Source organism: Leiobunum rupestre, chromosome 6 (assembly GCF_980474605.1).
Source record: "Leiobunum rupestre chromosome 6, qqLeiRupe1.1.hap1, whole genome shotgun sequence".
NCBI classification, from domain to species: domain Eukaryota; kingdom Metazoa; phylum Arthropoda; class Arachnida; order Opiliones; family Sclerosomatidae; genus Leiobunum; species Leiobunum rupestre.
This window is the reverse complement of record NC_143389.1, coordinates 56,280,657-56,296,253: the sequence shown is the minus strand read 5'-3', so window position 1 is coordinate 56,296,253 and position 15,597 is coordinate 56,280,657. Positions and strand designations below refer to the sequence as shown.

The window sequence follows — 15,597 nt, the reverse complement described above, 5'->3', positions numbered from 1 at the left end:
CGCAAATCCGAATGATATACGTGGATTTTGCTTTCAGGCTTTAATGATTCCCACCGCTAGAGATAGATGGCAACATCGTCGAGTGATAACGTTTCTGATTTGAAGCTAAATCTTTGTCCCTCGACTACCAGATTTCAATTGTACCTTTATTGATTCCCAACTCAATAGCCCTATAAAATAAGTTTTCCTAGTTTACGAGGGCTTGACTAATCGACACACCGACACATTGTACACACCCGTCACACTTTTGTTCCATTCAACTCCGAGACTAAAAAAACACACCTCACACACCGTACACACCCGACACACCGGTTTTCTCTCTCGTTCGTAACGACTAATTTCCCAACACAAACAATTTTTCACATTGTCTCAGCAACATACTCGCATTCCTTCGTCGTTAAGCGACTCGATCTACGAATTGGAAAAAGGTGTGTACGGTGTGTATCGGAAAATAATACACACCTTTTCTAATTGACTCAACGACACACCGACACACCGTACACACCCGACACACTTTTTTTTGTTTCCGTCTTCGTAGAGACCGGCGAATTGGAAAAAGGTGGGTACGGTGTGTATCGCAAAATACACACCTTTTCTAATAGCCCAAAGCTGTGTAACGTACAATCATAAGTAATTATATCCATAAGTACGACACTGAATGAAGCTGTGAAACGTACAATCATAAGTAATTATATCCATAAGTACGACACTGAATGAAGCTGTGAAACGTACAATCATAAGTAATTATATCCATAAGTACGAGACTGAATGAAGCTGTGAAACGTACAATCATAAGTAAATATATCTATAGGTACGACACTAAATGGAGTTAAAAATGGTGTGTTGAACGTACAATCATAAGTAACAATGTCCATATGTATGATACTAAGTGAAATCTTAATATCAATTAGCGATGGTTATAAATGACGCTGTACGAGTCTTTGTCTTCGGTAGAGATCGACGAATTGGAAAAAGGTGTGTACGGTGTGTATCGCAAAATACACACCTTTTCTAATTGATTAAACAATGCAGTGACACACCTTAAACACTTTTTTGTTTCCGCCTTCGGTAGAGATCGGCGAATCTGGATGCTAACTAATGATGTTCCCGCTAGGTTCGTGACCGAGCTAGCGGTCCTCTAAGCAGACGATGGATAATTTTGGCATATAAAAGAACGTGTCGTCCGCTTAGAGGACCTCTAGCTCGGTCATGAACCTAGCGGGAACATCATTAGTTAACATCCCCATTGGAAAAAGGTGTGCGGATGAAGTTAAATAACGAGTAGTTTAGAAAAAGAGAAGGTTGGGGAAAATTACCAATAGTACGGTTCGATTCAGAGATTACTTTCCGAAAATGGAACAAGTCGTCGAAGTGGGATATTCCACCAGCGTTTTAAAAACCCATACCAAGCCTAGAAGAGTTAGGCCTAGGCTCAAAAGAATCTGTAGATGCCCCAGAAAAGCTGAACCTGAATTTCAACTATTTTTTCGATAAACCTACTTCTTTTATTTGACAATGCAAATTTATTTCAGAACCTGAGTCTCCGAAAACTTTATTAATTGCATTAACAGCACTTGACAGTATATTGTATTTCATTTTAGCTCCTAAGCCTTGGTTGTTCAAACCGGTTCGTTTACTAAAATAATGGCCGTCGGTTTATCAGAAGTAGAGCTAATTGAGCGACGGCATTATCGGCATTTGAGATTCGATGACGTCAAATATTACATCAAATATGACGTCAAATATTACGTAGGATACGGATGACGCAATATCTGTGAAACCAACCGTTAGTGAAGAAATAGAGCTAGTGGCATACTTATGTTACAGCTTCATTCAGTGTCGTACTTATGGATATAATTACTTATGATTGTACGTTTCACAGCTTCATTCAGTGTCGTACTTATGGAGATAATTACTTATGATTGTACGTTTCACAGCTTCATTCAGTGTCATACTTATGGATATTCTTACTTACACAGCTTTAGGCTATTAGAAAAGGTGTGTATTTTGCGATACACACCGTACTCACCTTTTTCCAATTCGTAGATCGAGCCGCTTATCGACGAAGGAATGCGAGTATGTTGCTGAGACACTGTGAAAATTTGTATGTGTTGGGAAATTAGTCGTTACGAACGAGAGAGAAAACCGGTGTGTCGGGTGTGTACAGTGTGTGAGGTGTGTTTTTTAGTCTCGGAGTTGAGGGGAAAAAAGTGTGACGGGTGTGTACGGTGTGTGAGGTGTGTTTTTTAATCTTGGAGTTGAGGGGAAAAAAAGTGTGACGGGTGTGTACGGTGTGTCAATTAGTCAAGCCCGTTTACGATCCAAGGTTTGGATATGGCGGAGAATGCTTTACTTAATGTCAGTGATGAATATGTTTTGGCTAAAGAACAACAAGTTTTGGAAACTTATTTTCATTCTCTGGGTCAGTTCTCTTACGATAAAGCGAAAGAGACTGTGGTTAGCATCATTAAATCCACAAATGACTTATTATTTTGATTTTACATTAGCCTTTCTCACTAGGAAAAAGAACGAGATGCCATTCATAAATCTCACCAAACAACTGCCGTCTACAGCAGTTTACTTACTGCTTTATCTCAACTGTCATCAGCTGAAAGAAATTACATTTCATTAATGTTCTTTGTGCCAAAAGGTTTTCTTAGAAAAGATGTCAGTACGCATTTCTAACACCTAGTAATATTGAATCCTTATTAACTTGAACTCTTTTCAAATTAGAGTTCGTTGAAAGCGATGTATGAAGCCTTGAAAACAGAATTTGCGAGACTCGATGACAGGAGTAAAAGCCAACCTTCTCCTAGTCCTAGCACACCACATCCTCCTCAATTACCAATTTCTCAAACCCCAACCTTTGTAAGCTTCATAACCAAAGTTTCTTCAAACTCCAAAGATGCCCCTAACCTCGACTCCTGGAGCTCTATGGGAACAAACCGGGGTCCCAAACAAGGTTTTGATGTGTTAGATAAACTAGCGGGACATATTTGTTCTCATTTACTACAATTTGTCTCAGCACGTCTAGAAACTATGGAATTGTATCCTTTTATTCAATAATAATTAAGTAAAATATTGTAGTTACTTTTTCCAATACCGTATATCAAGTTACGATAAACTACAAACCCTGTCAACAATTCGTTTTATTAAATATGACGAACTCTTGATGTGTTTGAATGAAATTTTAAGCAGATATCAGAAACACTTTCATCACCCTCTCTTAACTCCTTTAAAAACCACTTTCAAGTAAAAAAACTATGTGGCTTTATAGTCTATACGCAAATGCCATAAAGAAAAGTTACATTGTTCTTTTAATCTAATCCAGTTTTGAATGTGAAATCTTGCAAAAACTTTTGGAAGCCCAAATACAAATCCAAAATTGGCAGTTTTTACCGTCTCTCTTACTTATTCATGAAGCTCATTCTAAATTGACAGCGTGGGCTTCAGCTTCATTTGCTAAAGAGGTAGTTAAAATATTGAATTAATTAACTACCACTACTAATTTTAATTAATTAGAATAGAAGACAATATACTGTCATAGTCCGACCAATGTCAGCACCTGCTTTATACCTATGGTTGGTCAAACTAAAATCTCTCTTAGTTTCGAAGTTTACCCTTTATTTTCACGATGTTTTAAGTCAACAAACAACGCCTCAAGATATGAAATCTTGGAGTTCAAAGAACTTTGTAGATTTATATCATAAGTACTAATTATATTGCTAAATGTTTTTAGAACTATTTGTATTTGAAAAAAAAATATTTTTTAGAATTGTATCATTTCAACGCCGAACTGACGCTTTATGCATAGCTTTAGTGTTGGAAACAGATGGCTTTCCTTACAGAGGCAACGGAGGATACAACCACCCTGACAAATATTTTGAAGCGCCAAAGGGAATTGACTCCTATCGTGCGGTATTATGTTACCCAGGTGTAAGTTTGGTTAAGCGAAATCATAAGGGGCAGGAGAACTTACCTATATCATGGATAATTTCAGTTAGTGTACTTCTGATTCTAGCTAAATTGGGAAAAAGTATAAAAAACAACTTGTCAAAATTTTTGTTAAACCATTGCTAACAGCAGTTCCTCTGTCCATTTTTACGGCAAAAAATCAGTACAAATTAATAGTCATTATCAGTAAAAACCAATATCTGAACTGGTTAAATATAGATATCAGCCAACACTTATTTTTCATTAAGCCCCAAATGTGAAATTTTGTTCCTGTTTATTGCAGGAAAAACCAGCCTCACATTGGCCCAATGTGATAATGATAATCAACGATAAGAATCGAGAGCTTAACAATACAGACAATGTAGTTTACTTTTATGATAAACAAGTGAGGACTACTTATTACGTTATTAAAGTTGAGCCAAGGTTAACCCTTCTAGCTCTATTTGAAGCCAAGAAGTTAGAACGGTCCGATAATAACATTTCGTATTTCCTTCAAGAAACGTGTATTCATTTACGGTGCAATAAGCTCTTTTCTATGCTCAAACCTGGAAATAAATAAATATTAAAATGTTCAAAAGTAGCTTACTGTACAATGATTAATAAAATAATAAGACTTTTTTTTACAAAATTAAAGAAAAGAACCCTTTATTTATATTCTTTTGCACTTCCAATCACTCAACCCATTTTTACATTTTTTAAGTCATATCAAGTAAAAAATAGAGATGGTTTTTTTTGTCGCAATTTGTCTTCTTTCAAATTAAACGCCTCGATTAGGCAAATCTTTAACTTTGTAAATCCTAACGAGCCAATGTTCAGTAGTATAAGCTTCTTCCAATACGTCAAGTTCAAAATCTTTGTTGCCAATTTCAGCGTTTCGAACTCTATCGTAACCAGGTGGTTTTCCTAATCATAAGCCCAAAATTAGATGAAAAGTGAAAGTCAAATTAATAGAGTCCATTACCAGCTTCGGTGTAAACGGATCCAAAACGATAATAACACATTTTATACATCAAACAGTTCAACAAAGTAGGAGAGCCTTCTCTGTCCACTCTAAATTCTCCGGAAGAAGTGTAATAATCTTGTTCTTTAATATGTTGTCCTCGTTCAGTACTTCCACCAATTCTTACCATCCACAGAAATTTGTTTATATCTGCAAGTTTTTAAAAATATACAAGAGTAGTTTTTTTGTACAGTAAAGCTATTAGCACAATTATTTAGCCTATTTTTTATTACAGGGAGGGGTGGACACACACACACAAATGTGTTACATTACGGTGGCTCATGGAGAAGAAACCATCATTAAATTGTCAAGAGGAATACACTGCTAGGTAATTTAAATAAAGCCAATTGTAGTTAAAGAGCTTACCATCAGAAGAATAACCTGTCATGCCTCCAAATATCACTAACACGTAATTTACATCAAGTTCTCTCATGATTTCGTAAGCTTTCTCTTCCGATGAAGCCATAGCCTGTCCAACACGTGATATATGGGTATTGTTCCAAGTATTATTATCCACTAATATTGTCCGATTAGCCATTGCTGTTATCTGATATCCATAATCCCACCAAGACATAACTTTAGCATCCTATAAATAAAAAACCACATTTTATTTACCCTTATTACTTGTATATCATTTTAAACTCACTTCCGGAGTGTTGTGTCTTAACCAATAATAAGCTTCGCGAAAATCATCAAAAATAATTCTGGATCCGTCATGACTCCTGGCAGATAATACGATAGAAGGTGAAGAGTAGGCTTCTGATGTAACCCAGATGCAATGGAATGTATACGTAACCAAAAATACAGTCATGATGGCTATGAAAGCGGTTGCAACCTAAGGAGCAAAATATTCGTAACAAATAGGTTCCATGGATAAATATGGAATTAGTCATTACTTCATTCTTCATAAAGTAGTTGCTCTCAAATTTCTTAGCTTTCTTGTCACTAGAGCTTTCAAGTTGTTTGCAGTACGTTGACAGCATGGCTGAGACTCCGATTCCAGATAAAATACACATGACAGGGGCTAAGACTAACATTAAACGAACCATAACACCCTAAAAATGCAGTAAATTACTATTTGATAACTGAAATTAGACAAATGAAGATAAATGTTATAAGAATTATACCGCAAAATAAATGCTAGTAACTCCGTAGAGTATAATGAAAATGTTGGCATCTGTTAATTTAGCAAAGCAAAAATAAAGTCCAGCTGGAAACATGAAAACTAACAACTGCAAGTCAAAATAAAAAGAAGACCACGATGTCGGTTGATGTTCAGAGACAGATGCAATAATGGGAATATTGTTTTTGGCGTACGAAGGGTCTAAGAGGGAATAGAATCTTCCAGTCCAAGGTGATATTTCTATTTAACGCATATCGTAAAGGATAAAAAAAAATTGAAATTTTTTAGCTTCCCATTAAAAAAGGAAAAAGGATACTTCCGCTCAGAGTTAAAATAGCAGCTGCAATTGCCGAGATAATGCCCGTAATGGTAACTACAGTCTTAAAAAGTATTTCAAAATCTTCTTTACTCAATCGTGAACGCAGGTAATCAACAAAAGCATGTAATTGGCATAAACCAAATACACCCAAGGCCTAATTGAAGATTGATTAATTAATTAATAAAACTTTATTATTGAATAAATAGTAGCTAGGAAAAATTACGGACAGCCATATGTTCGCTAGATTGTACGGGTTGGAAGCCCACAAATGAAATCTGCATGGAAAGTAGCGTTCCTAAAACATACATCTTGAGAAAAATGAATAAATTAGGTTTTTGAGAAGAACCTTTTAAATTAAGATTAAAATTAGTATATTATTACTGTGCTGTAGGCTACATAAATTCGATGGGAAAATCGACCAGTGACCATAAGCGCAATAACATGAAGAGGAATGAGGTTAATCAAGAACACGTAACCACCCCATGAAGAAACCTGAAATAAAACAATACTTAGATACACAAAAAAAACATGAATTTAAAAAAAGAAACAAACCATGTAAAAATATGCAACGGCACAAACAGAAGACCAGAATATGGACCCAGTTTTAACTGCTTTTATCCAAGTGTAGTAAGTGAAAAGCATGCAAAAAATTGCAATGCCTTCATTATCGTATGAACCCGCAACTGATCTTGAAATGTAACCAGGTACTATAGATATCATGGCCGCAGCCACCAAACCAGCACCAGCATCCTACATTTGAATATTAAGAAAAGATTATTTCAATATTTTGCCAAAAAATTCAATGTATTCACAGATATTTGCCTTAAGTTCTTTGGTTAACAAATACGTGATGATTGTTGTAAGACTAGAAAAAAGTGGTGCAAGAAATACGCAGACATTTCTAATATCTATGGTTATGTTTATGTACTGAAGGACATGATATATTGCAGCGGATGTCACCATTAACCCTATAAATTATTGCACATTATATAATTTTGTGAAAAAATATAATATTAAACTTCTGAAATGCACCTGGGTAAATGGTTCCACCAATGATACGACCCAGAGGGTACCATGCTCTATCATCAAACCAATTGTGGAAACTATAAAATCCTTTTTCTGTTAAATACCGAGTGGTACGGTAGTTGAAATAAGGATCAAACTCATGAATGACACTTTCGAATCTCAAAACGGAGAAAAGACGACAGGAAAATGCTGCAAATTTTAATGGCCATTAAATTAACTACGCAAAAAAATAAAATGACAAACTTACATAGAATAGCAGCCATTGAAAGAATGAACATTTTTAACAAGGTATCTTGCTTTTCTGGTGACATTCTCATCCACCATCCTGGACGTTTATATAAAACCCCTGTCCCTGTCATTTTAACTTTTCCACTATCAAAACATAATAATGTTATCAAGAGTTATGGAAAACTAATAGGTTATATATTAAATAAAAACAATTAAATTTCATAATTTACAAACTGTCAAACTCTCAAATTCAATGGAGAAGTAAAGGGGGGGGGGGAGAATTAGTAACACGTGTAGAAAATTAGAAATCTTATCAAATTTGGCATAGGCTTAACACGCCGGTATGGTTTGTTGGTTTAAAGTATTTAACAGCTAAAATATGCGAAATTTAAATATTGCTTAGCAACATATAGTGTTAATTTTTTAATACACAATGCAAATTTGTTGAATTACTTATTTTAAATTGGAAAAATTACCTAATCCAACTTCAGAAAATTAGCCGACGTCTCCAACTTCTCAAGTGCGGCTTCAGTCCGGCCGGCTTGACGTCGTAGTCGCTGGATGGCGCTATAAGCGTAGTGCTTTCTGTCACATGATCTCCTCATTAAATTATAGTTATTCAATTTGAAATTAAAACTAACCGATTAAGTATTAAGAAAATTACAATAATTATTGTATTTAACTAAGCAATATTTTTATAATTAACCAAATTTTATTGTATAAATGTGTTTAATACGTAGGGATTATTTTATCTAGGAGTGCTTAACCATCTTGGCTTAACCGTAAATCGTTCGACATCGTCTGCTACACGGAAAATGTTAAGGCAATTCGAAAAAAAACATAAATTGAAAATATTTTGAAAAATACTTTAATTTCAAAACGGACATCAGTTTCTTTTGACACAAGAACAAAAACACATAAAAAAACTTTGAAGAATGTCCTAAACCTTATACATTACATAAAAACAAAATCGTCCCAAAAAATACTATCAAAATACTAGCTTTTAAAAATGTTTAATGCTTAAAATACTTTAAAAAGTGCCACGTTATAACAATAAAAATATTCTAATATACAATAATATTTTTGACAAAACATTTTGGCACAAAAATTAATATTGCGTCAATAAGGATGTACTATATATTCAAAGTTATGACGTTTTTCAAATTGCACGACTTCTTTAACAGTGGACACCATTACCGATAAAAATTCTTCTCTATGAAAATTAATTGAAATTTCAAATGGTTCATTCTTAAACTACAAACAATACATTTCTGGAACTTTAATTACACAAAGAAACTAACTAAAGGGTATTTCCAAGTAATATATTCGGCTTTGCCTGAGCTCAGTGACTAGTTTCGATCCAACAAAATCAAGACATTTTTCGTGGTTTAAAAATTTAAAATAATTGTTGCGTTAATTTGCGCAGTCGAAATCGAGACAAAAGTATTCTGTTGGGGAGAAAACGCCGCTACCAGCAGCGTATTCTGTTGAAATTTAAAAGTGTTTCTCGAAGTAAATTTGTGGTATGTTTCTTTTAGGAACACAAAAACATCGTTGGGGGTGTTTGAATCAGCCCCTTTGGCAGAGAGCCGTTTTGCCTTCAACTTCACCTTGCGTCAGAAGGTCACGACCTTTGAAACCTTCCATGGTATCGAAAACTCTCATGGCTCGGTAGGCTTCGTGTTGCGCTTGAATGGGCATCCAGCTGTAGGCGTCCGCGAGAAATACAAAAAAGGAGGACAATGGGAGGGGAGGGAATCCAGAGGATTTTAATGACGTAAACACAAGACAGTGCACGTTACGATCATTTACAACGACACCACCAACACCAAAACGAAATAGAAAAACACAAATTATTCCCTTTACAGAAGTTCAAAGAAAGAGATAGACAGACAGTAAAACGAGAAACACCAAACGAAAACTTCGTCTTCTCGAAGATAGATGGCGACATATTCGCTAAAAAACGTTAAAAAATATTACAATTCTCTTTCTGCCCCACAAACTTACTTTCTGGATAAACGTGTCCACAAATAATAATCTCGTATGGTATTTTAATAAATATAGTAAAAATATTTACATCTATGATCGATAGATAATTTTAATATTAAAAGCCTTTCTAGTATATCATTAAAATTTAATTAGCAAAATTATTTCAACAGTATTAAATGAACCGCAAATAAAGATAGCTAAATAATGGCAACAAAAACAAAGTGAAGTTTATGGGGACTGGGGAGTGGTTACAGGGAGGGGCCCGCGATAGACGAAGATTAATGAGTGGATTAAAGCTATCGGAAAAGGAGACGAGCCAAGTATTATCCGGAGGAAATGAGCCGGATAAACTCGGACATTCTAGGCCTACCAACGTTATTTTTTTATATTATTATTATTTTTTCTAACTGAAAAATAGAAGTCCCCTTCTTTCTTGACAACATTTATCTCAGTTCGAACTTTATTTTGCTTCGACCTATTTTTTTAACGTTCAAGTTTCAGTGCAGAGTCAAGTTGAGGCCCAGCTGACCAGTTTTTGGCCCCCTTCTGACAACGTCAGTTTAGACGAGATGATTGTATTTTGAAAATAAATCAAAAATCAAAAAAATTGAAGGTTATCAAGCCCTCAACGTAACAGAGGTTCAGGGCGGGTTTTTTAATCTCTCAAGATGAATATTTACGAATGCCTCTTTGGAGCCTCTTTAAAGGGAATGTTAAGTAGGATGTTCAACTAAATGTCAGTTTTTGACACTAGGAGCGCCGTTGATTAACTTTTAAAGTTAAAAGTCTGTAGGAGCTTAAACTTTTCCCAGTATGCGTTCCTCCTAACTTAGTAGGAACTGAGTTCTTCAAAGAAAACTCTACTAAACAACGCATTGCGTAAACTGGAGGAAAACTGCTATTATACTATTCCGGAGTGAAGATTTGTCAGAGTGCGAAATGGGGATTGGAAATTAATTTACTGTCCACGTAATTATTAGCCCCCAATTTTCAAAACACTTTCTACTCCCTTTAAATACAGATTTTAGACGATGAGAAATTTCAATACGCGAATTAATCGACCTCGAGGGATGGTATTCTTTGCGATCTAATCGTGGCGTGCTTATTTTACCAGTCGATAGTTAATGATTTTGCCAAATAAATGGGAAAAACACCGAGTAATGCCATCGGCGGCTGATTGATGTCTTCTATTTGTCTGGCTATTCCAAGCGCAAGATTGAAGACTTGTAAAAACGGCATTCCAACAAATATACAACATTTTAGGAACATTGCACATACTACAATAAGTACGACACACGCCTATTTATTGTTTTGAATTTTTTTACGCCTCGGCTTCGTGCGAGCGGAGGCGATTACGTTCACGACGTCGCTACCGGATGGCGCCAGTTCCTCCGAAAGCGGGCCCGGGCCCCAATAAAATATTAATTTCGGGACCCAAGGGAGTCGCAACTACTGGAGATAGCTATCCTCTTTAGGAGAGAAACCCGGGATAAGTCCTGGGCCCCCAGTCTGCATGGGCCCCGGGAATTTGTTTCGGCTTTTCCCCTTACTTGTCGGGCCTGAATATTTTCGGCGTCACTGTGGAGAAAGGATGCAGTAAAACCATTTAAAGTAGTGTCATACTTATCTTGTTATGTTACTTATGATATTATTGGTAAATATATGGTATTCCGGTAAATAATGATAAAATATTAGTAAATAAATATTTACGGTGAAATTAAGTAAATTACTCGAAAACAGGTTGAAAAGCTCGCTTCTATAAAACTTTATTTACATTACAAAAACAGTTCATAACGTCAGCATCGGATAATTGATTAATTACCATTAGCTACCATATCTATGAGGTTTTTAATTTGATTAAAAAACATTATTTAACACCTGTTAATTTCCATTTCGCAACGCTACTTAAATTTTTTTTAGAGTGAACTGAGAAAGAGCACGGGATAACTTGTTCGCGGTTTCGCGTGAGACACCCAAATGGACCCGCACTTTTCGTGGGGTTTATATTTGATTTTTTCTCTCTACTAAATTTCCTTCGGAAGAAATGTGCGGCGCATTTTTTTGGCCGTTTCTCAAGAGGGAGAGAGAGAGAGAGAGAGAGAGAGAGAGAGAGAGAGAGAGAGAGAGAGAGAGAGTATGAATAGATTTCGAAGCCCATCAACATCAAGGCTATGAAGAATAACCCTTCAAAAAGCGCGAAGAACGCCGACTAGAGAGAAATAATAAAAAAATATCCTCCCTTGATATTGAAAATATGAATGCCAACCAAAGGATAAAAATAAAAACGCGAAACGGTTTTCTTCTTATTTTCTGTTTTTTTATTTATTCCCACTTTAATAAAAGACAGAACCAAAAGAGGGGTGGAAAATCGCCCCCCCCCCCCCCACCTGGCCCGTTAAGTCTGCACCGAATAATAATAAAGGTAGGATCTTTTTTCCCTCTATCCAGCACCGAAGGATATTACTAAGTGAAATTACCCGGATAGCCTACTTTATTTTGCCTACAGCTGTTATGTCGTTGTAACCGATACTGTTGGCTCCACTCGAACGACCCATAAAAACTTTAGAATAATTAAGCAGCATTTATTTTAAATATTATCTAATTAGGATTAGAGACGTTAATGAGATAGAAAAAAAGTATACGATTCTAAGGAAATATTTTTAGTAAAAGTGAATTAAAATTTTTCAAACTACAACTTCGATAATTTTTAAGTAGTGACCGATACGGTAATTTAACCGATTTCAATATCCATATCGATAGTGAGGTTCGGAAAATCGATTGCGTTTTGTTAACTATTACGTCGGGATGTCAAAGCAAAAGTATCGGCAGTTTTTACCCCTTAATCTATTAAAATAGGTATCGATAAATATTTCCCGATTAATCGGTAAAAATGGATAACGATAAATTTTCCCCGATTAACCGGTAAAAATGGATCACGATAAATATTCCTCGATTAAATGGTAAAAATGGATAACGATAAATATTCCCCGATTAACCGGTAAAAATGGATAACGATAAATATTCCCCGATTAACCGGTAAAAATGGATAACGATAAATATTCCCCGATTAACCGGTAAAAATGGATAACGATAAATATTCCACGATTAACCGGTAAAAATGGTTAACGATAAATATTCCCCGATTAACCGGTAAAAATGGTTAACGATAAATATTCCCCGATTAACCGGTAAAAATGGATAACGATAAATATTCCCCGATTAACCGGTAAAAATGGAAAACGATAAATATTCCCCGATTAACCGGTAAAAATGGAAAACGATAAATATTCCCCGATTAATCGGTAAAAATGGATACAGATAAATATTCCACGATTAACCGGTAAAAATGGTTAACGATAAATATTCCACGATTAACCGGTAAAAATGGTTAACAATAAATATTACCCGATTAATCGGTAAAAATGGATAACGATAAATATTCCCCGATTAACCGGTAAAAATGGAAAACTATAAATATTCCCCGATTAATCGGTAAAAATGGATACAGATAAATATTCCACGATTAATTGGTAAAAATCGGTTAACGATAACGATCTTATATCGGTTTGTGACCTGCATCAATAAATTTAAAAGTGGCGAATTTTGTAATAACACTAGAGGGGATTTGTTCAACTTTATTTTTCAGGGATTAAACCTAACAAAAAGTTGACGCGTATTGAGGTATTTTAGTCGCTGTCGTCTAGACATTAAAATTAAAATATTTTAGAAATTAATATAGTGTTTTATAAATGGGGGTGACAACTTGTCAAAATATATCCCGTCGTTAAGACTGAAAGTCTTCGAACCGTGTTTAAAAGTCTCCCCAGGGCTTAACGTTTTAGGGTTTAGTTGCTTAAACAGCATTTTTAGCCGCTTCATTACGGCCTAAAACTTTCTCTCAGAATATAAGTTACGCACGACGGAAATATACTAAAATTGATTCGAAAATTAATCAAATTAATGAGACTGCACGTTTCTGAAAAGTGTCGGTAACGATTCGTTATTGCCGCAATTCGTTCACTCAGCAATCACGCACGTTATTCAACTTTTGTTTCTCGAACTCGACCTCTCATCAACAACTTTGAGACAAAATGTTTGGATCCTGTATATAGATGAATAGAATATAAATAATTTAATAATAATATTATTATTATTATTATTAAATTCAAATTCTTTATGATGATATTATTGATGTTATATTATTAATAAAATGGATCTTGTATATAGCTGAGCATACTAATATAATTAATATTTAATATTATTAAACAAGATATTTTTAAGCTTAAAGTGTCAAAATGGATATATATAGAAGTTTATTTTTGGTTATTTATGAATATTTAAATATTGTGTTATTTGTTGTGTACGTCTGAGCTGTTGGTATGCACATTAAAAAGCACAGAACATAGTCATTTTCTTTAATGAACCTTGTTCACGGGATATGACGTAAATTACGTCACTTCCAACTCTGTGTCGAAAAACGCGTCATCAGCTTTACTAATGAAAAATAGAAGCTAATGAAGCAGATTTTTAAAATGCGCAAAATTCCTCGCGATTTGGCCAGGGTTGTTCCAAATGCAAAATTCCTCGCGCTTTGGCCAGGGTAGTTCCAAATGCAAAATTCCTCGCGCTTTGGCCAGGGTAGTTCCAAATGCCAAATTCCTCGCGCTTTGGCCAGGGTTGTTCCAAATGCAAAATTCCTCGCGCTTTGGCCAGGGTTGTTCCAAATGCAAAATTCCTCGCGCTTTGGCCAGGGTTGTTCCAAATGCCAAATTCCTCGCGCTTTGGCCAGGGTAGTTCCAAATGCAAAATTCCTCGCGCTTTGGCCAGGGTAGTTCCAAATGCCAAATTCCTCGCGCTTTGGCCAGGGTTGTTCCAAATGCAAAATTCCTCGCGCTTTGGCCAGGGTTGTTCCAAATGCCAAATTCCTCGCGCTTTGGCCAGGGTAGTTCCAAATGCCAAATTCCTCGCGCTTTGGCCAGGGTAGTTCCAAATGCCAAATTCCTCGCGCTTTGGCCAGGGTAGTTCCAAATGCCAAATTCCTCGCGCTTTGGCCAGGGTTGTTCCAAATGCAAAATTCCTCGCGCTTTGGCCAGGGTTGTTCCAAATGCCAAATTCCTCGCGCTTTGGCCAGGGTTGTTCCAAATGCAAAATTCCTCGCGCTTTGGCCAGGGTTGTTCCAAATGCAAAATTCCTCGCGCTTTGGCCAGGGTTGTTCCAAATGCCAAATTCCTCGCGCTTTGGCCAGGGTAGTTCCAAATGCCAAATTCCTCGCGCTTTGGCCAGGGTAGTTCCAAATGCCAAATTCCTCGCGCTTTGGCCAGGGTTGTTCCAAATGCCAAATTCCTCGCGCTTTGGCCAGGGTAGTTCCAAATGCCAAATTCCTCGCGCTTTGGCCAGGGTTGTTCCAAATGCAAAATTCCTCGCGCTTTGGCCAGGGTTGTTCCAAATGCCAAATTCCTCGCGCTTTGGCCAGGGTAGTTCCAAATGCAAAATTCCTCGCGCTTTGGCCAGGGTAGTTCCAAATGCCAAATTCCTCGCGCTTTGGCCAGGGTTGTTCCAAATGCAAAATTCCTCGCGCTTTGGCCAGGGTTGTTCCAAATGCAAAATTCCTCGCGCTTTGGCCAGGGTTGTTCCAAATGCCAAATTCCTCGCGCTTTGGCCAGGGTTGTTCCAAATGCAAAATTCCTCGCGCTTTGGCCAGGGTTGTTCCAAATGCAAAATTCCTCGCGCTTTGGCCAGGGTTGTTCCAAATGCAAAATTCCTCGCGCTTTGGCCAGGGTTGTTCCAAATGCAAAATTCCTCGCGATTTGGCCAGGGTTGTTCCAAATGCAAAATTCCTCGCGATTTGGCCAGGGTTGTTCCAAATGCAAAATTCCTCGCGCTTTGGCCAGGGTTGTTCCAAATGCAAAATTCCTCGCGCTTTGGCCAGGGTTGTTCCAAATGCAAAATTCCTCGCGC

At 36.4% G+C, this 15,597-nt stretch overlaps 3 protein-coding genes across 5 annotated transcripts in view; 1 reads left to right on the top strand and 2 right to left on the bottom strand.

Annotated features, from left to right (window-relative positions):
- The first annotated feature begins 2,276 nt into the window (after positions 1–2,276).
- LOC149942684 (KICSTOR subunit 2-like) lies at positions 2,277–4,545 on the top strand. 3 transcript variants are annotated; one of them, XM_090179887.1, is made up of 9 exons: positions 2,277–2,457; positions 2,521–2,667; positions 2,734–3,047; positions 3,115–3,252; positions 3,332–3,470; positions 3,523–3,581; positions 3,645–3,710; positions 3,774–3,936; positions 4,238–4,545. In XM_090179887.1, the coding sequence occupies exons 1-9, from the start codon at positions 2,335–2,337 to the stop codon at positions 4,511–4,513; spliced, it is 1,425 nt and encodes a 474-aa protein (XP_090036013.1). In that variant the 5' UTR covers positions 2,277–2,334; the 3' UTR covers positions 4,514–4,545. The 3 variants fall into 3 exon arrangements, with proteins under 3 accessions (XP_090036013.1, XP_090036012.1, XP_090036014.1); XM_090179886.1 differs by having other exon boundaries at positions 2,278–2,457; positions 3,523–3,710; XM_090179888.1 differs by having other exon boundaries at positions 2,355–2,422; positions 2,508–2,667; positions 3,523–3,710.
- A 37-nt stretch (positions 4,546–4,582) lies between these two features.
- Stt3A (catalytic subunit 3A of the oligosaccharyltransferase complex) lies at positions 4,583–8,254 on the bottom strand. The gene is made up of 14 exons (XM_090179882.1): positions 8,127–8,254; positions 7,670–7,794; positions 7,429–7,611; positions 7,219–7,364; positions 6,949–7,146; positions 6,778–6,888; positions 6,624–6,704; positions 6,394–6,550; positions 6,082–6,317; positions 5,851–6,009; positions 5,601–5,789; positions 5,321–5,540; positions 4,916–5,104; positions 4,583–4,857 (listed from the first exon to the last, which is right to left on the bottom strand). Exons 2-14 carry the CDS (start codon positions 7,779–7,781, stop codon positions 4,712–4,714), a joined length of 2,127 nt encoding a protein of 708 aa, XP_090036008.1. The 5' UTR covers positions 7,782–7,794; positions 8,127–8,254; the 3' UTR covers positions 4,583–4,711.
- Positions 8,255–8,897: 643 nt separating this feature from the next.
- LOC149942682 (epidermal retinol dehydrogenase 2-like) overlaps positions 8,898–15,597 on the bottom strand; it is an 88,027-nt gene continuing 81,327 nt past the window's right edge. The window contains exon 4 of the mRNA XM_090179885.1: positions 8,898–9,355. Coding sequence (XP_090036011.1) covers positions 9,220–9,355 — 136 coding nt within the window. The 3' untranslated portion in view covers positions 8,898–9,219. The remainder of the gene's footprint in view (positions 9,356–15,597) is intronic.

What these genes read in the sequence shown, in the direction of transcription:
- Stt3A (XM_090179882.1), bottom strand. Translation starts at nt 7,781, where the DNA reads ATGACAGGGACAGGGGTTTTATATAAACGTCCAGGATGGTGGATGAGA. An exon ending in TTCAATGGCTGCTATTCTAT is followed by an intron (nt 7,612 to 7,669) that starts GTAAGTTTGTCA and finishes TAAAATTTGCAG; the next exon opens with CATTTTCCTGTCGTCTTTTC. An exon ending in GACAGGTTATTCTTCTGATG is followed by an intron (nt 5,105 to 5,320) that starts GTAAGCTCTTTA and finishes AAAAACTTGCAG; the next exon opens with ATATAAACAAATTTCTGTGG.
- LOC149942684 (XM_090179886.1), top strand. Translation starts at nt 2,335, where the DNA reads ATGGCGGAGAATGCTTTACTTAATGTCAGTGATGAATATGTTTTGGCT. An exon ending in ATAAAGCGAAAGAGACTGTG is followed by an intron (nt 2,458 to 2,520) that starts GTTAGCATCATT and finishes CTTTCTCACTAG; the next exon opens with GAAAAAGAACGAGATGCCAT. An exon ending in CGTCTAGAAACTATGGAATT is followed by an intron (nt 3,048 to 3,114) that starts GTATCCTTTTAT and finishes CCGTATATCAAG; the next exon opens with TTACGATAAACTACAAACCC.